We start from the raw sequence: 26,272 nt of genomic DNA, 5'->3' as shown, positions 1-26,272 counted from the left end.
AGCATTGGGTTAAAGGGAACACCCTGGTGCTTACCGTTCTTGGTTGCTGTTCTGTATAATCACTTGTTTGGAAAGTCAGGAGATCTTTTTGTATTGCTAAGATGGTATTGGGTTGCTGCTGTGGTCTCTGCAGCTGAAGAGGAGCAGGTGAGGCATGCCCAGTCGATGTTGGGCATGGTGAGGCTCAGCTTGCAGGACTCTGAACACTCTTAAGTTTGAACTGGAGAAGGCAGTCAAAGTAGGGAACACTTTTCCTTTGCTAGCTAGGACTTAATAAGATCCCTGTACAGTTATTCTGGTGGCATGGAAGTGAGTTCATACCACTGTAGTTGTCTGCTCCGGGAACTGGAGAGCAAGACAGAAGCTTCCAGGTCACTTGTAACTTCTGTTGACTAGAAAGGGGTTTCTGTAACAGTTTTCACTGAAATGGAAGGAAGAACAGAAAAATGCACTGCTGTAGTGTGCTACTGTGAGTGAAAGGATCAGTCAGGCTGAGGGCATCCCAAAACATTGCAGAAGAGCCCTGGTTTGGGTGAACTTGGGCAAACTGGAGCTGTTACAAGTGTAATACAACCTGAGTAGCAACTACAAGCTTAAAAGGAGTGCATCCAATCTGTGACTCACTAAACCCAAAGTAAACTGCAAGAGTATTCACAGAACTGTAGAAGTCACTTCGTAAGGCCAAACTGATGCAGAAAAATACCCTGCCCCTTCAGGCAGCTTCTTACGACAATCTGATCTTGGTACCCAGCAGCCTTAAACTTAGCTGCACGGAGTGTCTTAAAGCAGAGGTGCAGCGTGGCTGCTGTGGTGGTGGATATTGCTAGGCTAGAGCATCACGTGGAAAAGCGAGAGCTGGTTTTTCTTTTTCTTCTAACTGAATTTGTAGCATGAAGGGATGACTTTTTGTGCAGGCAGGAGCGTGGTGGTGCAAAGGATGCCCGATGGACCTCCACTCCCCGCTTTGCCATTTATACACAGGTCATGATCTATCTGGACTTTGTTCCAATTCCAAACTCTGGCTTTGCCATCATATAGTACCTTTCTTTTTTTTTTTTTTTTTCTGCCATTTTAAATGCAAACTATTGGTGGTGTGGGGAGGCATGTTTCTATATATAAATGCAGTTTCCTAAATGAGTCTTTTAGGTATGCCCTGGGGTGTTTCACCCCGGTTGCGATGTTGTTCTTATGAACTCCATCACGTGCTGTGAGGCCTCTTCCATAAGATACAAATGCCATTAAAAATACCAGGTGGCACTTATTATCCAAATGCAAAATACCAGAGATCTTAAAACTGCCAGTTCTCCTAAGCTTAACATGGCAAAGCTTCAATGGGAAGTCTCAACACCCTTGGAGAGCACTTGGTACTTGGACTCTTCTCTTCCCTCCCATCTAATGCTGGACATGAAGGATGGTGTCTCTGCCCTGAGCAAGTGCCTGCAGTGACCTCGGTCACTTCTCTTGTCCTTGATTACCTGGGAATGAGTGCAGGCACGGTTATTTTAAAAACATGTCTCTTTCCTTTGAGGCGGGAAATAAAACTGTTGTACGTCTTCTGTCTTCCAGATAGTAAAGCCATAGTTGATGGAAATTTGAAGTTGATCCTTGGCCTGATATGGACCCTTATCCTCCACTACTCCATTTCCATGCCAGTGTGGGAGGATGAAGGTGACGATGATGCAAAGAAGCAGACCCCTAAGCAGAGGCTGCTGGGCTGGATCCAGAACAAAATTCCTTACTTGCCAATCACGAACTTCAATCAAAACTGGCAGGATGGGAAGGCACTGGGGGCTCTTGTTGACAGCTGTGCTCCAGGTAAGTCCTTTCCTCTGATGGTCAGTGTTGTCCTTGCTTGCTGTCCTTGTGGCTGCTCTGTTGTTCCTATGGGAGGAGGTTTTCACTGCTGAGTTGGAGACAGGACTGAGGCTTTCAGGAAAACCTGAGTCCAAAGAGGCCAGCTGTGGGAAGCAGCGAGCTGTAAGAGCTGTAAACGACTTGGCTAAGGGAAACACTGGCCTAAAGCAGAATGTGTGATTGCATTATTGGAGGCGCCACGTTTAAGCTTTGTATTGGGTGCAAGGGACAAAGGCGCAAATGCTGGCTCCTAAATGCAAAAAAGACTTGTTCCCACAGCGAGTGCCAACAAGCTTTCAACTTCTGGGCGCAGCAGGAGGCTTCATGTGTTCTCCTGAAATAGGATTGCAGAGGGAGCACAGAGCAGCCAGAAGCTGCACACTACCTGAAATGTCAGTGTTTAGCAAGCTGAGGCTGTGCAGCTTAAGGCAGATAATGTGATGAAGTGTGAGAAAGGCAGTTTCGTTACCTTCCTGTAAAACAGCCTCACTAGTGCGATTGCTGGTGTTCATCTAACGCAGTCTGGGGTGCTGTGGCAAGCAGTTGAATTTTTCTTTTCCAGATTTGCTGCAGGAGAGCCAGTGAAACATAAGTGATGGCTAGATGTATTTGTGCTGAATTTAAAGCGGTGTCTTGCACAGCTTAAATTTAAAGCAGTGTGGTTGTGTGGCCGACTGAAAAGCTATACGTCTTTAGTTGATAGGCAAGGTGGGTGGGAGTCTTTCTGAACGGGCTGTTACTGTCTGTGTCGTTGGGGTCCCTGGAGGTGTTGGTTGTTATCTTGCAAGTGTTTGAGCAGCACGTGCTCCGTCTTGTTCTAGTTTACTTCTGCAAAGCTCTGAATATCTTCCTATAGAGCGGTAAAAGTGGCTGTGGGGTTTGTGCTTGGTTTCTTCAGCTAGGGAAGCTCCTTTGCAGATAACACCTAACAAGTGAAATGCGCTTGCAGGCCTGTGCCCTGACTGGGAGACCTGGGACCCGAAGAAGCCTGTTGACAACGCTCGGGAAGCCATGCAGCAGGCAGACGACTGGCTGGGTGTGCCACAGGTGAGGCTGTGCAGGCCTGCGGGGAGCACAGCAGCCAGCTGTGTGCTTGTGACTAGCTTGGGTTTAAACTGAGGAAAGCAGGTCAAGTTGCTTGGACACTTTCAAAAGTTACAGTTAACTTGTGTGAAATTGCCTGGGAAAGGGCAAGTTGTAATGAAATGCCCTGTTGCATCTCAGAGCTCTGGCTGTAAGATTTTGTGTCGGTGTCTCCGCTGAAGGCAGCTGGTGTTGCACCATTTAGGGTAGGAGGGAAGGCACACGTGTAGTGGTGCCTGCCCTCTTAGTCCATGGAATTTTGCAGCACTGAATGCCACAGAAGTAAAACTCACTGGCTTAGGAAATCACCTGCAAGGATGGCTTTCCTATGGAGAACAAATTTGCAAACCAGATAGTTTCATAATGATAAAATTGGGACAGAATTGCCAAAGTCTCTGAAGCTCTGGGAGCAGCTTGTGCCGTGGGGGCAGGAGAAGAGACTGGTCGCAAGTTTCACTTTGCAAGAACTGCAATTCAGAGCTGTAGCATGCGGGATTATGAGTTTCCAATTCTTGCAGTTTCAGTTATCCCCATGTTGGCTTTTCAAGAGGAACATAGCTACTGTTGTCCTGCCTTGCTGCCTGCTCAGTTTGTTGCAATCTCCTGAGAACCCCTAATAATTAAGGCACAAAAAGCCCCAAACCGCATTGGGACCATAATGAGCTGCTTGATTTTCTTGCCGTGAGATAATAAATGATGTTGTGTGTATCAAAGGGAAAATAGATGTGAGAAATCACATTAACATGTGGGGGTTTTGAAATGTAAGACTGTGTCATAGCTCTGTTTCTGTGTTGACATGCAGTAACCAAGCACTGGTACAATATGCTTAATTGCACTGTCTTTCAGGTTATTACCCCTGAAGAAATTATCCACCCTGATGTGGATGAGCACTCTGTAATGACTTACCTGTCCCAGTTCCCCAAAGCCAAGCTGAAACCGGGAGCTCCTTTAAAACCCAAGCTGAATCCAAAGAAAGCAAGGGCTTATGGCAGAGGTAAGGACTTGGTGAGCTTAAGCTGCACCAAGCGTTCAGCTCTTCAGAAAGCTGGGTGGGGTTTTTCGCTTGTGTTGAACTCCAGACCTACTGTAACTGACTTCAAAGTTTCACTTGTATACTCTTGGTGTGGTGCCTAGTTTCAGAAATACGTGGATATAGTCCAAAAGACACTCCTAGTTCTAACATGTAAATTCCCCAAAGTCTCTGAACCTGTTCTGCAAGCTGCAGCCTCGTACTGCACAGCTGGAAGAAGTAGCATGATACGGGGCTAAAACCACCGTGGTGTGCGATTCAAGCTAGCAGTATTGCTGCCGATGGCTGTTGATGCAGCAGGGAGTGCTTCTCCGGGTAAAGTGCTCCTTTAAAGAGGAAAAAACCTCTTCACATCTCTGCGTCTCTCTGAGCAGGCTCTCTGTAGAGGCAGAGTCTCCCAGGCTTGGTGGCAGATGTGTATTAGGGTAGGCTAATTCTAAATAAGTTATTTTAATTGATTGGAGGTGTGAATACTTCGTTTGCACATGCACAAAGGTGGGTTGGTAGTCCTTCAAACTTAGGTAGTGCCGGGCCTTTGTTTTAAAGGCTGTATTTGCTAATTGGAAGGACTCGTCCATGGGTGTTTATGCAACTGTAGATCTATAGGCAGCCTTTCTTTCAACTTACCTTTTAAATGGATAATTTCCTGTAACTTCTGATGTGGTTCTACTCTAGACTGGAATATGATCTCAACTAAATGAATAACAGATTTTTACCTTTAATATGCTTGGTATGTAGCAAGACGTCACTTAAGTGTTACACTTTGTTCTCCATTCCATTTTTTTTTAATTTTTTTTTTAATCCGGGGGCTGTTATCGATCGGTCCTTCAAGATTTTTAGAATTAGTGGGTTCCAGAATTGGGTGTACAAGAGTGAAATGGGAAGAAACAAAACTTTCCTTATTTTTTTCTGGGTTTATGTGAGTTGGGTTTTTTTAAAGTTGATTTTCCATTGAAACTTAACTAGTGGAATGAATGGGCATGGACATTATCTTTGCACTGAAGAGCAGTCACTATAGCCAGAAGTGGGTTTAGCACTTACCCTACTTGGGTTTATGCCCTTCCTTGGTGCCTTCCACAGCAAACCACGATACATAAGACACATTTATTAGACTCCAAATGTATAGACTTCTATACTCCACTTACTGTGTAGGTGACTGATCAGCCTGCCTCAATCTGTCAAGTCTGGCTTTAGTCATGTTCTTACTCTTTCAAAAACTGGAATTATTTTGTCTTCTGCTTTCATGCGTATGGTGCTCTGGAACCATTGTAATAGAAATTATAAAGGGTGAGCGGCTCTTCCTGAAAGATTGATCTTTTCCCAAAGTGAATTACCAAAGCAGAGTCACTAGATGTTATTGACAATTCTGACTGCTAAGGTGTGTCGGGACTGAACAGTGACTCCAGCAGCAAGGGGCTCGCTGCCAACTGGGCACGGTCTTTTGGATGAATGAGTAACAGGTCTTCATGCTTCCAGAAAAAGGTGACTGTCAAGTGTGAAGCAGATCAGTCTTAGCATTTTTTATTGTTGTTTTTCCATGTAAGTTGCTTGTCACCTCCTAACATGAGCCTTGGTTGCAGTGCAGCACCCTGGCCGCCGCGAGGGCAGCTGTCTGTAGACCTGATGTGAAATGAGCCTGCAGAGGTGCTGTGCAGGGTTGTGCAGACCATCAGTAATGCATGGGGAGTTCTCATTGAACCAGGCAAAGCAGGTCTCCTCTAAGAGAGTAAAATCCAGGAGGTGAAACGTAGGCTAAGAAAGTGACTAATGCTGTCCTTTGAGGATGAGCAGTCCTCGTTGTGCTTGCAGAAGGACGGATACTTAACTCCAATACCAGATCCTAATGCTTGTGCGGTGGGCTGAAGATAGGCAGAGTGAATTTATAGCTGTTTAAACTAGATGATAATCTGGGGCTTAGTTTGAAAGAATGAATATGTCAATTGTTAACACCTTATCAGAATGCTCAGATTTCCTAGTAAAAACATGATCTTCCTTGCATTGCTTTCAACTTATTGTTTTCTGAAGATAAACAAGTTTAGGAATTCTGTTGTTCACAACCACTTCCTTTATAATCTGTCAGACGTTGCACTTTCCACTAATTGTGCTATGGAGCAGTAGTGCCCACGGTTTTATGAATAAGCCAAGGAGTAATTCCCTCGGACGGAAGGGTATATATGTTTAGGCTAGTCTGGAACCAGCAACGTTGGGAAGTTCTTCCACCCACTCAGTCTGACACCAGCATGACAGGTGTCGTGACCTGGGGCTACGTGTAGGGAGATGATGAAACCCTGCTGGTAAACTGCGTGCTGTAGCAGGCCCTGTGCTGGGGAACAAGGAAACTCTGACTAAAAAGTTCAGGGGAAGTGGCACTGAATTGCAGGCTTTTCATGGTTTGAAGAGGTTCCTGCATGCAGTTTGTACAGTGTTCACTCTGGCAAAGTAGTTTGAGCGGCTTTCAAAGAATAATAAATCTGAGTGGTGTCTGTATGGCAGAGTTCTGGTAATGGAGTAAAATGTCATTTTACTGGATTGTTAGGATCAATATGGGTAGGATGGGTAGGAACTGTCTTGCTTAAATAAGTCTTCTGCCCTTGGCTGTAGGGTAGTGCCTTTACCAAAAGGCTTCCCAAAATTTCCCTCCGGCCTCCCTGGTTGCCCTTGCTGCGGTGCAGCACCATTGCAGCGTTTAGCTGTGTGAAGCAGAGCAGCTCGTAAGGAGCAGCTAATGCACATAGGCCAGGCACTGTCAGTGCCGGCTGCGGGGGACACTCAGCGCATCGCTCGGGCAGACGGGGGGGAACTTGCTTTCACCTGAACCCAGATGCCAGCAGGGTTCTGGCATCAGCCTGAGATCCTAAGATGAGTTAAGCACCAGTGATTCAACCAATTTTTTAAAATGCTTGTGCTGTAAGAGCAGGGGTCGTTGTGAGCACGATGCTCTGGGCAGCTGGTGAAGAGGTGGCGTGCAGCGGGCTGGGGAAGCTGGTGCTGGGGGCTCGTGCGTCAGCTGGGGGGTGGCCTCCAAACTACCTTCTGGGTTTTGTAGCAACAGCTGATGTGCCGCTCTGGGTCTGTCTCACAGGGATTGAGCCTCATGGGAACATGGTGAAGCAGCCTGCCATCTTCACGGTAGACACCATCAGTGCTGGGCAGGGAGACCTGATGGTCTTCATAGAGGATCCAGAAGGAAACAGAGAGGAGGTATGTCTGTTAGATTTTGTGTGAAAGAGTAAAGCTGGTCTGAACACTGAAATTTTTTTGCAGTAACCTTCATCTTTTACAAATAAGGTCTTAACAGATAAGTAATCTAAAAAGAAGTTGCAAAATAATCTTATCAAAAGTGCAAGTCTCAAGCTTTTCCTCATAATTGCCTTACTGGATGAACTTGAAAAAAAAGTCACTGTCTGGAACACAACCCCAATGTCCAGTAGTTGCAGTGCTTTAGCCTGACTGGCCAAGTACACCCTGACATGTTTTTAGATAACACACATCACTAAATCGCTGTCTGCCCTTACTCATTCTGCAAGAATGGCTAAAGCAGCTATTTAGATGCCATGAATCATTTTGAGTTAAAATGCGGGTTTTAATGTTTATAGAAACTTCTCATCCAAGTGCTCCACTTGATCGTGTTACAACATTCCAGAAAAATACAGCTGTGCATTGGACTTAACGTCTCCTCAGTTTTGGCCTGCCTTAGCAGAGCAGTTAGCAGCAAGGGAAAGGGCTGGGCTGGGAAGAAGGTAGCTTGCTTTGTCTTGTGTAAAGACAAAATCAATGGATTTTTTTTCCCTATGAGAAGAGGAGGTAGCAAGGATCCCTGCTCCCACAGGAGCAAGTCTCTCACATTGCTGACTCTGGAAATAGTTTGCTATATCCATATGTAACATAGCTATCTGCTATATTATATATGGATCTAGTTTGAGTATCAAGTGCTACCCAGGAAAGTCTTAGGCTGGCGTGTGCAGGCGGAGCTCAATGATGGATGTGTTTTCTCTCCTAGGCGAAGATAACACCATCCAGTGACAAAAACAAGACCTATTCAGTTCAGTATGTGCCCAGGGTTACTGGACCTCACAAGGTAGGTTGTGTGTCAATAACCAGTATTCTCTTGCTAAACGTGCTCACTGCTCTGCTGGTTGTTAATGTGAGCCCCCGAGGGCTGCCTGTTTACTCGTGGTGTAATATATAATTTGTATATGTATCTATATATAAAATAATAAATAATAACTGCTCTGGGCATCCTGAAGAAAAGGTAACCTGCCGTGGCCGTAATTCCCTGTCTGGGCTATGGTGCTGCCTCCTGCTCGGGGGGAAGCAGGGGTGTGTTGGGGGAAAGTGTGTGGGCGCTCGGGTATCGGGTGCGGCAGCCGGCTCTCCTCTCACATGGGGCCGCTTTTTGCAGCTCGTGAAGCCAGTTTTGTGGGTTGTCACAGACGCGCAGAGGAAAGTACCAGGTTGTTTCTGTAAGAGTTTCTTTGCTGATGATACTGTACACCATAGGGGTTTTGTGGAGAAGGTTCCTCACTCAGCTCTGTCCCCAGATGCCTGCAGAAGCAGGTTTATGCTGGGTGGTCCTGTTGCTTGACATTTGCCTGAGTGGCTGGTCCCCACAGCCAGCCTGAAAAGATAAATGCAGCTTCTGCTGCCACTTCATTGCTGGATGGTGATCTGCCTCTTACCGGGCACTGAGCTCTGCCTCTGCCCCCTGGGTTGAAGCTGATGCTGTCTGTCTCTAGGTTTCGGTCCTGTTTGCTGGGCAGCACATTTCAAAGAGCCCGTTTGAAGTGAATGTTGACAAAGCCCAGGGAGATGCGAGCAAAGTAACAGCAAAGGGACCGGGACTGGAGGCAGCAGGGAACATTGCCAACAAGCCTACCTACTTTGACCTCTACACAGCAGGTAAGCAAGGTGAACAAATGCCAAAATCCTGCAGCTCCCTCGAACACGAGGAGGACCTAAACCTTGTAGGAATAAACAAACTGAAAGTGGATGAGGATTTGCAGCCCCATCAAGTTTAGAGGTGAAACAATAACCAGGCTGCTCTGGAGGCTTCAGCTGTGTATGGGACGTTTGAAGTGCAGAGCTGAGCTGAGGCAAGAAGGTGCTAAGCATCACCCAGAAATTTGCCATGAGCTTGCTGAATGGCAGCAGGCAAGTTCCTGGCTGGTTTGTTCCTCCAGCTCATTTTAAACAGGAATGTGAAATGCCCACCTCTGAAGGATGAACCGTGAGTAAACTGTAATATGTTCTGTATTTAGCTTTACAGAAAGAATCTGCCGCAGTGCTGCTTTGAGTTCATACTTCAATGACAAACTGTCTTCAACCTCTGTTGTCGTTATTAGAGGGCTACTATCTTCATTAGGGCATCTCCATCACATGACTTGTTGCCTGCTATTAGGCCAATGCTGTAGCCTAGAGGAATGAGTCAATAAGATGCTACAAATGCTAATTCATTTAGAACAATGTGAAACTACTTAGGGCAGTTACTTGGAGTATTTAAGCACCGAAATATGCTGAGTAGCATATTTTAAATTGCCTTCTGCCTGAGGGCGCTTAGAAGTAAAATTAAATGTGGTTATAGTGAGGGGAAGTGTTATGTTCAGCCTCTAATTGGGAGAGGGAGTGGTCTGGATCATGTAAAGACATGTCTGGCCTCTGAAAGTGCTAGAAAACTGTTCGTGTTGCATGATGAGTTGAATAAAATGTGAGAGGAGCAGGTGTCTGGACAAAAGTGAGTGTGTACAGTCCAGCAGAGAAGGATCCTTGTCCAGACCAACCTGCATGTTGTTCCAGCTCTCTCAGGCTTTGAAGCAGTTTAGATTAAGATCAAACTGACTGGTAAAGTTGTGGGCTAGTCTGTGACAGAGGTGCTACAGGGTGGTAGCAAACCAGGCTGTATGTGTTTTCAGGGCTATAATAGTGTTGTGAAACCCTGTAGCTGGAGCAGCAGAGCCTTGTCAGTTTGGCGGCTTCATGGAGATGCCATCATCCTGTCTTTCCCCCTCCCCACTTGAATGTCTGGTTGCTGTCAGGAGGAGCTGAACCTTTAGGCTGTGTCTAGAAATGGCAGCAGAGGACGGCTGGCTGGGATCCTGAATGCAGTGCACGTTGCTGTGGAGAAGCCAAGGCTCAGCTGGGCTTGTTTCCTTTGCAGGTGCTGGTGTGGGTGATGTGATTGTGGACGTGGAGGATCCTCAGGGGAGAAGCCTTTCTGAAGTTGCAGTAGAAGACAAAGGCAACCAAGTCTACCGTTGCACCTACAGACCTGTTCAAGCTGGTCCTCACATTGTCAAAGTGACTTTTGCGGGGGAGGCAATTCCCAAGACTCCTTGCACTGTTCTAGTCGGAGAGGGTATGCGTTTTAAATATCCACCTAAGTGTAGATGGCCACTGTCCTCCTTAGATGTGATCACAGAATAAGCTTGAATCTTGCCTTGGATGTTCTCTTTACCCTTCAGTGTCTTGGTCCTGATTCAGTGGGTCACCTGGGTATTCGCAAGGGAAAACAAGTGCTCTCTGACAGTAATACAGCTTTTGTTGCTAGTGTTTCCTTTCTGCCTAGACCTCCAAATGTTAAGCTGCCCTTTGTATTTTTTTTAACTGTTTTATGCAGCTATGCAGTGTCTTGCTGTTTTCCACCTCGGTTCCTCAAATGACTATATTTACTGTTTTCCTCCTTAACTGACACCTAACTTGCTTTCTGTTCCATCCTTACGTGCTCCTACGCTTTTAGATCTCTGCTCATCTCTCCTGAGCTACCCTCCATTTGTGGAATTTTGGACTTCACTGCTAATGGCTTCCTAGTTGGTAAGAGGTGTGCAGGATGCTCAGTCATGTTTGCTTTTCATAAGCTTCTAGCTTGTGGCTTGTCCAGGCCAAAAGGGTTTTTGGTTTTGTTGGGGTTGGGGAAGAAAGTTGCAAGCGAGCTGAAGCGGTATGTGACCCAGTCAGTGAAACTGGCTCGACCACAAGCTGCCTGACACAGTTGTGCAAGAGCTTGACAAGCAGTTCCCACTCCACGTGGGGCACGCTCCTGGGTGCTCCCACCGGCTTCTCGGAGCTAGCAGGTGGCACGCAGTTTTTGCTTATGCTGTCCTGAGTAGGACACACAGTGATGTTGGCTGCTGCAGGGGCGAGGGTAGGCTTGTAAGCTATTGAAATGAGTCAAAACCGAACAAGCTGCTTGGCAGACTTGTGCTTCTGCTGTAAGCACGGCCTGTTTTGGGGAAATGCATGTTGGGTTTATGCTGCTGGAAAACTCTTGATTATTTGTAAGTCTCTTCAAAACCTTCAGGTCTCTGGAGTTGAAGACCACGTGATAGCTGTGATTGTATAATGGAAACTGTTCATAAGAGTGCGTTACTTATTTATGTAGCCACTCTGCAGGCCTGGAGAGGCACTTGGAGTAAAGGGGTTAAGCGTAAGCTGAAGCTCAGTTTATGTAGTATGTAACCTACTGCCCCTACCCATGGCTGCTTCGGTCTGCAGAGGGCTCGATGGCTTTGCTTCCCAAAGTGTGAACCGCGATGAACTGGGATTTTGTTGTGACATCTCTTAACGAAGCACGTGCAGAACTCTGCTTTGCTAATAGCAGTTATTCCAGGCATGTGCTTCTGAAAGACCAGCACAGTAACACAGTTCACTGGGGCTTATCTGCAAAGGGAGACTTCACCCTGTGCTGCAGTGTGCCTCTCGATGCAAAAGGCATCAAGAAGATTGTGCCTTGTACAGTGAATATCTGTACGTGATAGCTGTGTAAAAGTTTTGTATTGGTAACGACATGAAATTAGAAAGCAACAGGGCTTCAGCGTTTGCTTTAATTGTAAAAAGTGGCCCTTGCAGTGTTGCCTGGCTGCCCTGAACGCTGCTGCCCAGGAGCCACGGAGCACAGGCAGCGGCTGGGCAGACTCCTGTCTGGCTGCCTTAACGCTATAACCTTAAAACTTGTGCTGAAAGCTAAGCTGTGGTTGCCCTGAGTCAACATTAAACTAAAGGTTGTTCCAGGCTGGCTAGGCTACATCTGTGTTAGGAATCAAAGATGGTATTGATGTCTGAAATTCCCTTGCAGCCTGCAATCCCAACGCTTGTCGTGCCACTGGTAGAGGTCTGCAGCCCAAGGGCGTCCGCATGAGGGAAACGGCTGACTTCAAGGTTGATACGAGAGCAGCGGGGAGTGGGGATCTCGGCGTGACTATAAAGGGACCGAGTAAGTGTTCGGGTGAATTTGTGCTGTGGATATGTTTTGGAGAAGGTAGGGAAGCAAAAAGGAGGACCAGTAAGGAGGTGGTGGCCTGATGGAACTGATGGGACTTGTGTCACCATAAAAAGCTGAATTTCAGAAGGATTTTCTGGTACTTGCTGTCTAGCGTGAAGGCTTTGATCTGCAGGGCTGGGTAAGACTACCCCTGGTTTTAGTTGTCTCCATTTTAACGCGTATCAGTTAGCAAAACAGAAAATCCATGTGTCTGCCTGCCGTGGCCTCCAAGCTTTATGGGTTCACATTGCATCTTCCATCTGATCTGTGTGAGCAAGTCACACTCCAGGGTCTCTGGCAGGGTGGAAATCCTGCTTTTGTAAAGCTAGGAATGGCTCAGAGCAGCGCTCCTGGCTGCGCTGGATGCTTGGGCATGTGAGCAGGGGAAGAAAGGGTCAATGGAAGCTGTAGGCTGACATGGAGACCTTCTGCCAGGATCTGTCCCCGGGTCCTTTGCTGTGTCCTGAGCTCTGGATGTGGCCCTCTGCCTGGACCTTGGCAGGCTGGGGCCATGGGAGTGCTGGCAGCCGCTGGCTCACGCAGTGGCTCCTGAGGCTGCCAGCGGCAGTGGATGTGCTGCTGCTCTCCAGGAGCTGCTGTGCTTGTGTTGTACTTGTGAGCTGGTCACCTCCCCCCAGCTGGGGCTGTATTAAAAGGTGCATTGTATTGCCTTCACCTCCTCCACACGCACAGTGCTCTGACTGTGTGGCTTAATGCACTTGGGGGTGGGGGGGAGCAACAGACGTATCAATGTAGATTTTAGTGTATTAAGCTTTTCTCCCTAAATTCTTCATCTTGAAGAAAATGAAAAGTAGGCATTCCCTGCATACTTGTGGTTGCAAAGTCTGACAAATGTTAAGCTTTTTTGTTTTAACATATGACATGCATCATACTGCAGACTAAGAAAATAAAACACAAGGGAACCTATTAAGTCTGGTAACTTAAAATACTTTCTGCTGTATTTCTTCTGGAAGTGTTTGCTGTCTTTGTCCTAGAGGGCAACTAGAACTAACTTCCCTTATAACCTGACCTTTTCTTTTTTTTGGTGGAAGAAATTTATTCTTGCAAGCTAAAATAAATACTAGAAAACGTGAACTTGTCTGAGTAATTGAAGGCAGGATGGAAGCTGTTAAGTTTAATGCTGAACTGATCTTTCAACAGAGGGCTTGGAAGAGCTGGTGAAACAAAAAGGCTTTATGGATGGTGTATATGCATTTGAGTATTATCCAGCTACCCCAGGGAAGTATGTTGCCACGATTACATGGGGTGGGCACAACATCCCAAAAAGGTGAGTTAGAAGTAGCTTTGGTACCGTTTTTGTACCCTTCGGTGGGTTGTGTAGTTGGTGGGCTTTTAAAGCAACACTAACCTTTGAAAAAAAACTCTGGAGGGACAAGTTAGTGGCAAGCAGTTGCTGTGACAGTTTTGCCACAGCCTTAAAACAGGCTGTAGATACTTACATTGGTAAAGCTTTGAAGGGTGATTCGCATCGATCTTGCTGAACCCAAAAAGATGAATACAAAACGCAATAAAACTTGGTGGATCGTGTGTTTTGGACTTCGCTGTGAGTTCCTGGAGGGATCTGTTATTTTAGTGTCCAGGGCTACAACAAGCAGTGCAAGCCAGGTATTTGGCACTCAGGATTTGTGGGTGCAAGATGTAAGCACGCAATGGGTTGATGACCTCTTTGCTAGAAAGACAGTCTGCTGGGCATTGTGCCACCACATGATAACATCTATTAATTTGGAAAATCCAATGTAAAGCCTCATTAAAATGCCTGGGGGGGAAAGTGGATGCTGTATTTGTCCTCATTTCTAATCCCATGCTTTGCTTTTGTCTTGTAGTCCCTTTGAAGTTCAAGTGGGTCATGAAGCAGGTCCTCAGAAAGTGCGAGCCTGGGGGCCAGGACTGCATGAGGGGGTTGTGGGCAAATCGGCTGACTTCGTGGTGGAATCCATTGGCACAGAAGCTGGCTCTCTTGGTATGTTAATTACTTTGTGTGCCTGAAATACTTATGTATTGCAATGTTAGCAACAAACTCATGAGAAACAACAGCTTTCCCAGCAGTAAAAAAAAACGTCTATAAGACATTTTGGTCTGAACACAAACTTTTATCAGAGCATCAAAGGCAAGTCCTAGAGATAGGAAAGTGTGTGATAAGGAGTGTTAATCTGTGGTTTTGTGGGATGAGATCCAGAAGGGAATGATGGATTTTCTCCCATGTTGTTGAAGAAGGGTAATAGAGAGCATCATGTGTGGTTATGGCTAATAAAAAGCAATTTGGGGAAGTGGGGTTATATTAGCAGCCACCACAAACCTAACATGAGGAACTTCCTTGTTCCTGTTGCAGGCTTCGCCATAGAAGGCCCTTCTCAGGCTAAAATTGAGTGTGATGACAAGAACGATGGCTCCTGTGATGTGAAGTATTGGCCCAAAGAGCCTGGTGAATATGCTGTGCACATCATGTGTGATGATGAGGACATAAAAGACAGCCCTTACATGGCCTTCATCCGACCGGCTTCAGGAGACTTCAACCCAGATAAGGTGGTGTATAAGAGTTTACCCATGGCATAACGCGTATTTGATATCACAATGGTAGAGATGTTTCTGAGGGCTTCTGGTGACAGACTTGACTCTTAAGCTACCTCTGCTTAAAGCTCTTGAATTTGCTGTGGTCCAGCCAGATATTACTCAGCTTTTTCTAATAACACTGTTGTGGTTTTGATTTAATGCAATGACAACTTGCTGAATTAGTCCAGATTCTCAACTTTCACACTAGCCTCTACTTGTATCCCATGCTTCATGGGTTTTGTGGGAAGGAGAAGGTCTTTAGAAATAAATGGCTTAGTTTTACTTCTCTTTCTGAACTGCAAGCTAAGACTCTTGGGGTGGTTTTTTTTAGGTGAAGGCTTATGGCCCGGGCTTGGAGAGGACTGGCTGTATAGTGAACAATCCTGCTGAGTTCACAGTTGAAACCAAGGATGCCGGGAAAGCACCTCTGAAGATGTATGCACAGGTAAAAAGCCAAAGGCAGCTAGGTGAAACTTCAGCAGAAGGGCTTTAATGCTGTTGAGAAAATGCCTTAAGTATTTCTGCTTGCTTACATACCACTTAATTCTGGGCATATGTGTAATTCTCTCAAAGCTCTGCGCTTTGATCTGTGTAATGTAGTCAGGTAACAAACCTGACTCAAGACAAGGTGACTTCTCCCTGGTGTATGAAATATATGGCTTTGCTTCCGTACTTGGAGTCTCCTTGGCAAAGCAAGCTGTAATTTCCTAGAGTTGTCATTTGGAAGCACCCAAAGTGTCTCTGAGCCTGTGACTTTCAGACGAGCTTGTTAAAATATGTGTCATAGGATGGTGTTAGGAATGAGCAAGTGTTAGATGAGAAAGATTTACAGGAGTGTAATTTGCGTGTTTCTTCAGTGTTTCTGAGCTGCAGTTCTGGGAAAAAAACCCACAATGCATTTTGGAACAGTCTTGGGTTGTTCAAACTACACAAACATTTTTAAAGTACCTGAACCTTCTGCTTGTATTACTGCTTTTTAGGATGGAGAAGGAAACCCCATCGATATTCAGATAAAGAGCAAGCCTGATGGTGTGTTTGTCTGTTCCTATGTCCCAGTTAAACCAATCAAACATACAATTTCTGTTGTCTGGGGAGGAGCCAACGTGCCCAATAGCCCGTTTAGGGTAAGTACGGAGGTGGATATTACTAGTTCTAGCCGAGCAGGATGTACATGCTCACAACTACTTGTCGTTACAACTGAGATGATAAAACCATTCTGTGAACTTCAAGGAGGTGTTCCTTTCTGCTCCCTGTTTTTTAGCAGTCAGTCCACTTGAAAAAAGCTTTCTGTTTTGACAAGCTCACGTGTTGGAGGTCTCCTGTCAGTCCAGCTGCAGCCCGGGGCAGTCAGGGCAATTCACTCTTACCTTGGTAGTCTTCTCCTGTAGCCTTCCCCCAAGCAAAGCTCTGACATGACGGTGGTGTTGAGCATGACACAGATGTGTGATTGTGGCTCTTGTGAATCCATGTAGGTCCTTATAGGTCAAGGGAGTCATCCTCAGAAAGTGAAAGTGTTTGGACCTGGTGTGGAGAGAACTGGCCTGAAAGCAAATGAGCCAACCCACTTCACTGTTGACTGCACAGATGCAGGAGAAGGTAAAGGCGGGCTGAGCTGTAGCTGTGGTATCAGAACCGCATGTCATGCCAGGGGAGGGATTATGTACTGTTTCATGCTGGTTTTCCTTGCTTCGTGGAAAAACCTTGGGAAGCAGAATACTGCAATGAATTGCGATGTGATCTGTTACATCAATTAATGTGGCGACTTGAACAACTACTGGAAATAGGAATGTGCTGGCTGTTTGGCTACCAATGTCTGTACTGTCCACTAGGAAAATGTCCGTTTGCTTTTCCTAGGTGATGTCAGTGTTGGAATTAAGTGCGATGCTCGTGTAGTCAGCGATGAGGAAGAAGACATAGATTTTGACATCATCCACAATGCTAATGACACGTTCACAGTGAAGTACGCACCACCTGCTGCTGGACGCTACACTATTAAAGTGCTTTTCGCAGGAGAGGTTTGTAGTCTTCATTTTACAGCCTGATGTTTCTGGAGGCAGTTTATCTGCCCTTTGATCACCAAGCACGTGCCAGTTCACAGCTGGCTGTGGTGGTTTGCAGCTGACTCCTTCCATTTCAGCTCACGTGCGCTTTGTCTGGTCACTGTTTCTAGAAACACTTTTGTAGTTCTTGAAGGTGAACAAATGAGAGGGCTTGGCTGGAGATAACTGAAGTTCAAGCATGTGGTGTGTTGAGCTGGCACAATGAGCATGGTCTCAGTGATGGGGCAAAGCTGCTTTCTCAAGGATAGAAAACCTCGGTGACTTTCCAAGGAACATGGGAATAAGAAAAAAGTTTTCCTTAAAAAAAAAAAAAAGGAGGGAGAGAGGCCCCTGCAAACTGTTCAGCTGTTATCTTTGCCCTAGATTTTGAAAGATACTACTTAGTAAGGCAGAGCAGAGTGTTTAAGTGAGGTGACATTTTACACAAGATGGTGCTGGAGTTAAAGCAGAATTACCTTAAAATGATTGCCTGTCTAATTTTGGCTAGTGACGAGTGACCTGATGAGGTTTAGAGCTGTGTTTCTGTTGCAGGAAATTCCTGCCAGCCCGTTCAGAGTTAAAGTGGACCCCTCGCACGATGCCAGCAAAGTGAAAGCTGAGGGACCTGGGCTGAACAAAACTGGTGAGAGCTGGGTTGAGCTGGTGTGGCCAGTGCTGGACTGTGAGGGGCTGTTGCAGGGAAGCCACTTGCCTGGCTGAGCATCTCTGCGATGCCATCCTGGATACGGGGGGGGGGGGGGGTGGTGCCAGGTGGCTGGAAACAACTCTGTTCCCTGGGCATTTTCCTTGACTGGGCTTTGTAGGCACCGAATGCTTCTTGGGAAGAGTTTCTCTGTGTGAGCTCTGCATAAATTAGAATTAACATTTTTCTTCAGGTGTGGAAAATGGCAAGCCAACACATTTCACTGTGTTCACCAAGGGAGCTGGGAAGGCACCGCTGGATGTGCAGTTCAGCAGCCCAGCGCCCGGAGAGGCGGTGGCAGATCTCGATATCATTGACAACTACGACTATTCCCACACTGTTAGGTACACTCCAATACAGCAGGTAGGTCCTGTAGGAGTACAAGAGTGAATGGCTCATGTTGCTGTAGTGCCATGACCTCCCTCCCTGGTGCCTGTGCACGGATAAATGAGCAGATGAGACTTGCCAGGGTGTCCTGTTCCCCAGGATCCCTAAAGCCTGCAGGACAATAGGGACTGGAAAGCAGTAATGCAGTTTTCTGGTGTGTAGTTACTAATAGCTTGTCACTGTTTTCTGGGAACAAGTGAGCTGTTGAAGCAGCAGCGCACAGCTCGTGGTCATTCCACAGCTCATCAGTCGAAGCAGGTGGTGAACCTTCACGGGGTCTGAAACGGAGGTGGCTCCTGCCCCAGCTGCTCTGGGCTGCCACGGTCCTGCAGAGCCAGGGCTGGGATGTGCTGCCGATCAGCAGGCTGCTGTAAGTGCAAACCAGAGCAGGGGCAAAACGCGCAGTGTTTGGTGATGGTGCAGCAGCTCCCCAGTAGGAAAGTGAATGGGTTGGTGCTGAGAAGGGAAGCTGGGCTGCAGATGAAACGCGTCAAAGTATTTGTGTTTGAGGTTTGCCCTTGGGTTGGAAAAAATTTCAGTCTAACTCGTTTTGATTCGCAGACAGAGGCTTCCTAGCAACGCCATTAAAGAGCTGAAAGTGGAGCTGCTAATAAGTATTCTTCCTAGTGCTGTGCTTGCATGTTGGTAAAGGGCCATTAAACACCAGAATGCACGAATCTCATGTATTTCTGAGGATGTAGGTGTGGTAGTGCTGAGATGAAAGTGTTTTGCTGCTCTGGTTCTGCTGAACAAACACATGAGCTACTCGGTCATCTGCACCAGCTTCCTTGAATGTAGCTGTGTAAAAGTGGATTGATATGGAGGACTGCAGCATTATTTATCTGACAATGCTGGATTAGCATTCTTGGAAGCACCATAAAGCTAGCATTTGTTTTTGGATAAAGCAGTTGCATGATCTCAGGATGTGGCTGGCATGCCTGTTTGGAGAAGCTTTAGCTTGTTCAGTCAGGGTTGGTTATGTAGAAGGGAGCAAAGTCATCTGAACTTCATGCACACTCGTGTGTGAGCAGTATCAGATTGCTATGTTTCACGTGAAAAACAGCAACGAAACAAGCCAGGATGCACAAACCAGGTTTCCCACTTGGGTCTCCCATCTGGAGAACTACCTTGGGTCATGGAGGAGCTGTGGACTTAGAGGAGATGCTTGCAGGGAGCAGTGGCAGGAAAGCAATGGTTAAAAAGAGAAGACGAAAATAGACTGCACAGTAATTAAGTAGCCTTGATGTCCCTCCAGGCTGTGAGCATGTAGGTTGTTCCTGGACTCTGTCTTTCTCTGGTTCATAAGCAGTAGCTTTACGCGTGAGACTGGACTCTTCAGATCCGGGGGAGGATGGACTAGGTAGTTAAATTCCTGAGGGACTGCGTCAGCAGCAGAGGAGCCTTGGTTTAATGCTGTTTACGAAGCCTTATCTATCTTGTGGTGTTGCTACAGCTACCCGTGTGTGTGTTTTCTAAAAACAACCAAGAATAATCATGGAGGCTATTCACTAGCTTGCATGAAACATCCATGATTATTTCACTTGGGAGCTGAACCGGCCAAGAATGAAAAATAAGCAAATATAGTGACTATAGCTAAAATATGGACTGCGGTAGGAGAGAATAAAAGGAGCACACATCGTGGGCTGGAGCTTGCCATGGCTGTGTGGTATTCCAGCCAAAATACACAACAGCATTAATCTTTCTGACTTGTAGTGCTTAAACCCCTGGTATTTCAGATGCTGTAATAATACAGCCTCTTTGGAGGCTTGGGTTTGGCCTGGCCTTTCCATGTGGTGGAAAGGGGATACCTGGTCTGGAGCACTGGGACATTCATTCAGCTGTCGGGTCTGAGTGCTGGGAGGGTGGGAGCCAGCCAGAGCCAGAGGTTTTGCCAGGCAGCTTCAATACAGTCTAATTAAATGTTGGAAAGAACTGTTGTTTTTCTCTCTTCCTGTGTTAAATAAAAACTGTTTAATACTTTGAAGGGCTGCAGTGGGATGAGAGCTTGAGAGTCCATAAACGAGTAAGTTTGGCTGTGGTCAGCTGAAATGGATTAGTTGAAGTGGTTATGTACCGCTTGGATGCGAGTGTGTCTGTGTGAAGTGAGGAACTGATCTAACTTGTAAATTCTCCAACTAGGGTCCGATGAAGGTTTTGGTAACTTACGGTGGTGATCCTATCCCCAAAAGCCCTTTCACTGTGGGCGTCGCTGCTCCGTTGGACCTAAACAAAGTTAAAGTCAATGCACTCGAAAACAGTAAGTACCTCTGGGCTGGAAGCCCCGTCGCCTGCCTCTGAAGTCTTTCCTGAACCTGGGCGATAGCCAGCATGTCCTGCTGGAACACAAGTGGGCAAGACAATCTTGTTTTTAACTTGCCGCTGTTGGGGATCAACCAGCTCCAACTTTATAGCTTGACCAGTTTGACTTAGCTGGGTCTTTTGAGGACTGAATTTCAATTTAGATTTTTTATTATTCTTCTTCTTTTTGGCAAAGATTACATAGCAATGTGGACAAAACATGTGTTGAGGTGTAGACCATTGTGGTGAACGGAGCCGGACTCTTCACCGGGCTGGGTACCTGCTGATGAAATCTGGTTTCCCTGGGGCTAGGGGTCTGTTTGTGGAAATAGATACAACTGCTGCAGCGCAGGCTGTCATTCATACTCCTTGTTTTCTAAAAGTGGAAAAACTTAAGGCTGTGAAATGCTGTTGCTTTCCTGAAATGAGCCTCTGACACTGTCAGGCTAGGTCTTACAGGCTTGTTTAGCACTGAAGTTTTGTAGCTCAAATTAACCAAAGCACTTGTTTGGTTGGTTGGTTGGTTTGTTTGGATTGGCAGGTTTTTTTGCATGCAGAGGGATGCAGACTGAGCAGGGCTCTGCCAGCGCTTGCTCCCTCAGTGGTATGTGCATGAGAGAGTTCTTAGAGCATTGTCTGATGTTGAGTGCTTAAAATAATAATAAGGGGTTTGTCTTTTTCAGGAGTGGAAGTAGGAAAGGACCAGGAATTTGTAATTGACACCAAAGGAGCTGGTGGGCAGGGTAAACTGGATGTTAATATTTCCAGTCCTCTAAGGAAAGCTGTGCCGTGTCTGGTGGAACCGGTTCTGGGTAAGGAGTGCAGCACTGCAAAGTACATCCCAAGGGAAGAAGGACTGTATGTGGTGGACGTCAGTTATGATGGCAACCCAGTCCCAGGGAGCCCCTATACTGTGGAGGCCATGCTGCCTCCAGACCCTTCCAAGGTGAGTGCTTTAGGGCTGTAACAGCAACCTGGGAACTGAATTGTGGGCCACTGCATGAGGCTTGGCTTGGTTTTGGCCAAACCAGACCCAGGAACTTCCTTACTCAGAGCGCAGAATCATTCCTTGTGTGGGCTCTGTGACTCATGGAAGTCGTTCCTGTAACACTATTTGAGAAAACATTGAACTAATTAAGAATACTGCAAGCATCCCGTGTGGTGTATTCTCTTCCAGGTAAAAGCTCATGGTCCAGGTCTCCGAGGGGGTCTTGTTGGAAAACCAGCCCAATTCACGATAGATACCAAAGGGGCAGGAACTGGAGGTTTGGGTTTGACGGTAGAAGGTCCATGTGAAGCTAAAATTGAATGCTCAGACAACGGTGATGGAACCTGCTCTGTCTCCTACCTACCTACAAGGCCTGGAGAGTATTTTGTAAACATCCTCTTTGAAGACGTTCACATTCCTGGTTCGCCGTTTAAGGCAGACATTGAAATGCCATTTGATGCCTCTAAAGTCATTGCCACGGGCCCAGGTCTGGAACGTGGTAAAGTAGGTGAGGCAGGGCTGCTGAACGTTGACTGCACGGAGGCGGGTCCCGGGGACCTGCGGGTGGATGTGGTCTCGGATGCTGGTTCCAAAGCAGAGGTCCAGATCGATGACAACAAAGACGGGACCTATGTTGTAACGTATGTGCCGCTCTCGGCTGGCATGTACACGATCGTGATGAGATACGGAGGAGAGCAAGTGCCTAAATTTCCAGCTCGGCTCAAAGTGGAACCAGCTGTGGACACAAGCAGAATTAAAGTGTTTGGGCCAGGAGTGGAAGGGGAAGGTAAGAACAACTGTTGGTATCAGAGTTTGTAAGACTTGCGGTCCTTTATCTTGCACAGAGTATTCTGAGCATTAAAAATTGTAGCAGCCTTGCATGTTCCCATCGTGACCCTTAGACGAGGGTGTTTCGTTATGTTCCCAAATGAGTTGTTTATTGTGCTGGTTCACAAAATGTTCTGTCATTGGAAATAAATGTAGTTCTTGAAGTGACTCTTCAAAATGTATCCTGCAGATGTCTTCCGAGAAGCTACAACCGAGTTCAGTGTGGATGCTCGACCTCTAACGAAGGATGGTGGTGACCACATCAGGACACAGATTGTGAACTCATCCGGCTCCCCCACGGACTGTCTCATCCAAGACAATGCTGATGGAACGTATTTGGTAGAGTACACGCCGTTTGAAAAAGGTAACCTCTGGTTTGTTGGGTTTTTAACTTGGGAAAACCAAGAGCAGGCAGCTCTTCTGACACTTTTATTTGGCAAACTGCTGAGGTCTGCCGGTAACTTGTTGGCATCTTAGCAAGGTTTTTGCCAGTAGAGGAGCTAATTCTGCAGGAACTAGCTCTATTTTAACTTGGAAGAATTGACTTTCACAGTAACTTGGCTTCAGAAGAACAGTGTGTAGATGGCATCTTGGTTGCGAAACACCAGTGAAGTCTTGTGAAATTTAGGAGGCAGCTCTTACCCGTATACTGACATTTAAGTCTGTAGCATCTTGTAGAAGTGATGTTAATTGATGAGAATATTTAGGGAATTCAGGACACGTTTTCTTCCTCTTTAACAGGTCCACACACAGTCAGTGTAACGTATGACGGCGTACCTGTGCCAAACAGTCCCTTCAGAGTGAATGTGACAGAGGGCTGCCACCCATCACATGTGAAGGCACAAGGAGCTGGACTCAAAGAAGCTTTCACAAATCAGCCAAACGCCTTTTCAGTTGTCACCAGGTAACCAGGCCTGTTTGATCCTTAAGGAATAGCCGAGGGAGAAAGGAGTGTATTGGGCTGTGCGATGCAGGATGCTAAATCCAGTACAAATATTTATGAAAAGGCCAGACTGTGTCCTCCTGATTGCTGTGTGCTGCCTCATCGTGTACTGAGCACTTTGCTCGCAGAGATTAGGGGTTGATAGTGGCTGAGGATGAAAGGCTATGGAAATGCAAGTGAGGTTATGCTGAACAGCTTTGCGTACCAGAGCGTGCTGAAGGCTGGACATTACAAGTCAGATTACTGCGTTTCCAATAAGGATGGAAATACAGCCAGAGCATGTGGAGACTACGAAGCTGCTGTTAGAAGCAGGTGATTCTAACAATGTGCATTTCTGTCTTGCAGAGGAGCAGGAATTGGTGGCCTTGGAATAACTGTTGAAGGACCTTCAGAGTCTAAAATTAGCTGTAAAGATAACAAGGATGGGAGCTGCAGTGCTGAGTATGTTCCTTACGTTCCAGGAGACTACGATGTTAACATCACCTACGGGGGCAAGCATATTCCTGGTAAGAGCTCTTGCTCAGTGGCCCTCATGAGGGAAGGTGCTGAGCTGAGGACTCAGTACCTTGGCTGCATCTCACTTGTGCTGCAGGATGGGTGCTGGGGTTTGGTTTTCTATTTTTCCTGGGCATTCAGGCAGGAACAGCGGTGGTGTTTGTTCCTCACACCCGGTAGGGAAGCGCAGAGCCCTTGGTGCTGTGGTGCGGTAGTTTTGAGGAAGGGCTGCGGTCTCGTCACACTTCTGAAATGGCCTCAGTGGGGATGTGGAGGACTGTCGCAGCACTCTCCAAACTATCAAGCTGTTAACAAGGTCTTTTACTATCTCATACCAACATACTCTTCATGCCAGTCCCTCTGCTGCCTTCTCCTCACCTCATCCAGGGCCTGCTCCCTCTTCACTTGCTTTTCCTCTCTCCTCTTCTTCCTCGGCTGCTCTCTCCATTGGCTCTCAACCACTTAACAGAACCAGTCACAGCTGCACCTTATCTACATCAGCCAACCCACAGTTGTATATTATCAATGCTAGTTAATCCAGCTTCGTTTCTCTACAGAGGAGCCTCACAAGTGGCCTGCGTGGCACTTTGTTTGCACATCTGTTTTCTTTCATGCATTTTTTCCTGAGGTGTGAGAAGCGGTTGGATCACAACTGAATTGTTGAGTAGACAGTGAAAATGGAGAAGCACTGTCATTACGCTTCTGGCTTTTGCAGAAGCAGAGGAGTAAGGTGGAGGCTGTTGTTCCTGCCCAAGGTTGAGGGATAGTAATAAAAAAGCCCAAGGAAAAGTGGGGACAAAGATCTTTGATTTCCCGTAGCTGTTAACTCTGTGGTGTTGAACACTTGCTGTGTTAACTTCCAGGCAGTCCTTTCAAGGTTCCTGTGAAGGATGTTGTGGATCCCAGCAAGGTGAAGATAGCAGGACCAGGTCTGGGAACAGCTGTTCGAGCCAAGATCCCACAGTCCTTCACTGTAGACACCAGCAAGGCAGGAGTAGCACCCCTTGAAGTGGTGGTGGCAGGACCCAGAGGTAAGAACTGAAGTACTCCATCCAGCTGTGCCCCTGTCTCTGTGTTTGGGTGGTACTCCATCCAGCTGTGCCCCTGTCTCTGTGTTTGGGTGGGTGATGTGGTCCTGGCCCTGCTTGTGAAGGTGGTGATACCACTTGAACAAACATTTCCCTCTGTTGCTGTTCATCTGGCACGTGCATCTTGGCAGTTGACCCATGTGTCCTACTGTGAAAGGACGAGAACTGTGTCCTAGGTAGGGCTGCTTTGGGCAGTGTCTTTGGCTTTATCCTAATCTTCAGGGCTGGGAGAAGTGACGTTGAGTAACTGTCACTGCTGAACAGCGGTGGCTTAGATTTAGACATCAAAAAGTAGATCCAGAGTCTCACATGTGAGTGATGACTTGAGAAACCTGTGTCACTGGGTTGCAGAGTCTCTGAAACTTGGTGGAACCGCTCAGTGGTCCCCAGAGGGGCAGCAAGGCCCTCAAGCTTTAGCATTGATGATGTTGGTATTAACCTAGGAAGCTGTATCTTGCTGGCACGGTACCTCAGCAGCAATTACCTTTTGGCTGCAAGTCTCACCTTGCTAGGAGGTGAGAGCTGCTTCCCCACTCAAGCATCAGGCCATGCTGATGCGGGTGCCCCTCAGGTAACCGTTCTTTAATTTTAGCGGATGAGGCGTATTCCCAGGGATGGCGCTCCCCATTGAAAATGATTTCGGATTTCTTTAAAGGTGATCGAGAGGGTGACACTCAGACAGGTTTGGACTCTCAACTAACTGCTGGCAATTTTGGCTCTTGGAAATCCAATTGGCAACAGCAAGAATCATCTGGAGGAGGGAGTGGGAACCAGTGGTGTTGCTTTTAAGCTTTGCATGGCAGCTATACATTTCTTCTGTGCTTACTTTACTGCTAATCCTTCCTGTGTTTTAAAGCCAACTTGTAATTGTAGGCTGCTTTGTGTGTTGATCTGAACTGATATGTCATGTAATCTGCTGTAGATTCAGCTTAATGCAAATTGAAATAATTGATCCTGCTTTCTTAGGAGTTTGGCAGCTTGCAGGGCTCTCCTGCCTAGGCAGTGAGCCTGCCTTTCCAAACTGCGATCTGTGAATCACAAATTCCTGATTGTGAAAGATACGGTTGGTGAATGCTACACACCAACTGGCTTTAGGGCTCAATTCTGTGCAGCGAATCCCAGTAACAGTATGTAATCTTGTAAATGACAGTTCAGGCAATTATCACCATTACTCACTTTCTTTCTCTAAAGATCTTCAGTGTACTTTGAGCAATTGCTTTTGACCTGGACTGTACAGAAAGGCAGATTTTTTCTCCAGTATTTTCATGGCAGTTTTTGTTTACAGCAAGAAGATGGGAGCGCAGAGAGTGGTGGATAACAAATCTGTCTCAAGTCAGTGGCTCTTGAATACAAAATAAGGGAAACTGATCACTGATCCATGCCCATTGCCTTCATTAAAAAAAAAAAAAGAAATTGAAATTTAGCTTGCTGCAAACGATAAATGGGCGGTGCATCTTGGAGCTTTGTGCAGCAAATGGCTGGTGAGGAATTGTGTTTTAATAGCACAGCTGAGAAAATAATTTGTTGGTTTTTTTAGGAGTTGTGGGGCCTGTTAATGTAGTAGACAACGGAGATGGCACCCACACGGCGGTGTACACCCCTATGCAGGAGGGACCCTATATGATCTCTGTCAAATATGCTGGTGAAGAGATTCCTCGCAGGTAAGTTGGTGGAGATAAACTTAAATGAACTGAAGATTTAAGGACCTAAT

The 26,272-nt window shown here is 46.6% G+C and overlaps 1 protein-coding gene across 3 annotated transcripts in view; it reads left to right on the top strand.

The window, feature by feature from the left end:
• Positions 1–26,272, top strand: part of FLNB (filamin B) — a 73,618-nt gene that overhangs the window by 23,248 nt on the left and 24,098 nt on the right. For all 3 annotated transcript variants that reach the window (XM_056336959.1, XM_056336960.1, XM_056336958.1), the window contains exons 2-26: positions 1,567–1,815; positions 2,804–2,901; positions 3,784–3,931; positions 7,050–7,168; positions 7,968–8,045; positions 8,704–8,866; positions 10,122–10,319; positions 12,036–12,173; positions 13,383–13,509; positions 14,066–14,202; positions 14,572–14,765; positions 15,124–15,237; positions 15,773–15,916; positions 16,265–16,388; positions 16,647–16,807; positions 17,384–17,474; positions 17,728–17,897; positions 20,061–20,178; positions 20,903–21,165; positions 21,397–21,994; positions 22,226–22,399; positions 22,777–22,939; positions 23,324–23,484; positions 24,337–24,504; positions 26,099–26,222. In XM_056336959.1, the coding sequence (XP_056192934.1) occupies positions 1,567–1,815; positions 2,804–2,901; positions 3,784–3,931; positions 7,050–7,168; positions 7,968–8,045; positions 8,704–8,866; positions 10,122–10,319; positions 12,036–12,173; positions 13,383–13,509; positions 14,066–14,202; positions 14,572–14,765; positions 15,124–15,237; positions 15,773–15,916; positions 16,265–16,388; positions 16,647–16,807; positions 17,384–17,474; positions 17,728–17,897; positions 20,061–20,178; positions 20,903–21,165; positions 21,397–21,994; positions 22,226–22,399; positions 22,777–22,939; positions 23,324–23,484; positions 24,337–24,504; positions 26,099–26,222 (4,222 nt within the window). The remainder of the gene's footprint in view (positions 1–1,566; positions 1,816–2,803; positions 2,902–3,783; positions 3,932–7,049; positions 7,169–7,967; positions 8,046–8,703; positions 8,867–10,121; positions 10,320–12,035; positions 12,174–13,382; positions 13,510–14,065; positions 14,203–14,571; positions 14,766–15,123; positions 15,238–15,772; positions 15,917–16,264; positions 16,389–16,646; positions 16,808–17,383; positions 17,475–17,727; positions 17,898–20,060; positions 20,179–20,902; positions 21,166–21,396; positions 21,995–22,225; positions 22,400–22,776; positions 22,940–23,323; positions 23,485–24,336; positions 24,505–26,098; positions 26,223–26,272) is intronic.

This window comes from Falco biarmicus, chromosome 4 (assembly GCF_023638135.1).
Source record: "Falco biarmicus isolate bFalBia1 chromosome 4, bFalBia1.pri, whole genome shotgun sequence".
NCBI classification, from domain to species: Eukaryota; Metazoa; Chordata; class Aves; order Falconiformes; family Falconidae; genus Falco; species Falco biarmicus.
This window is presented reverse-complemented; position numbering and strand designations above follow the sequence as displayed.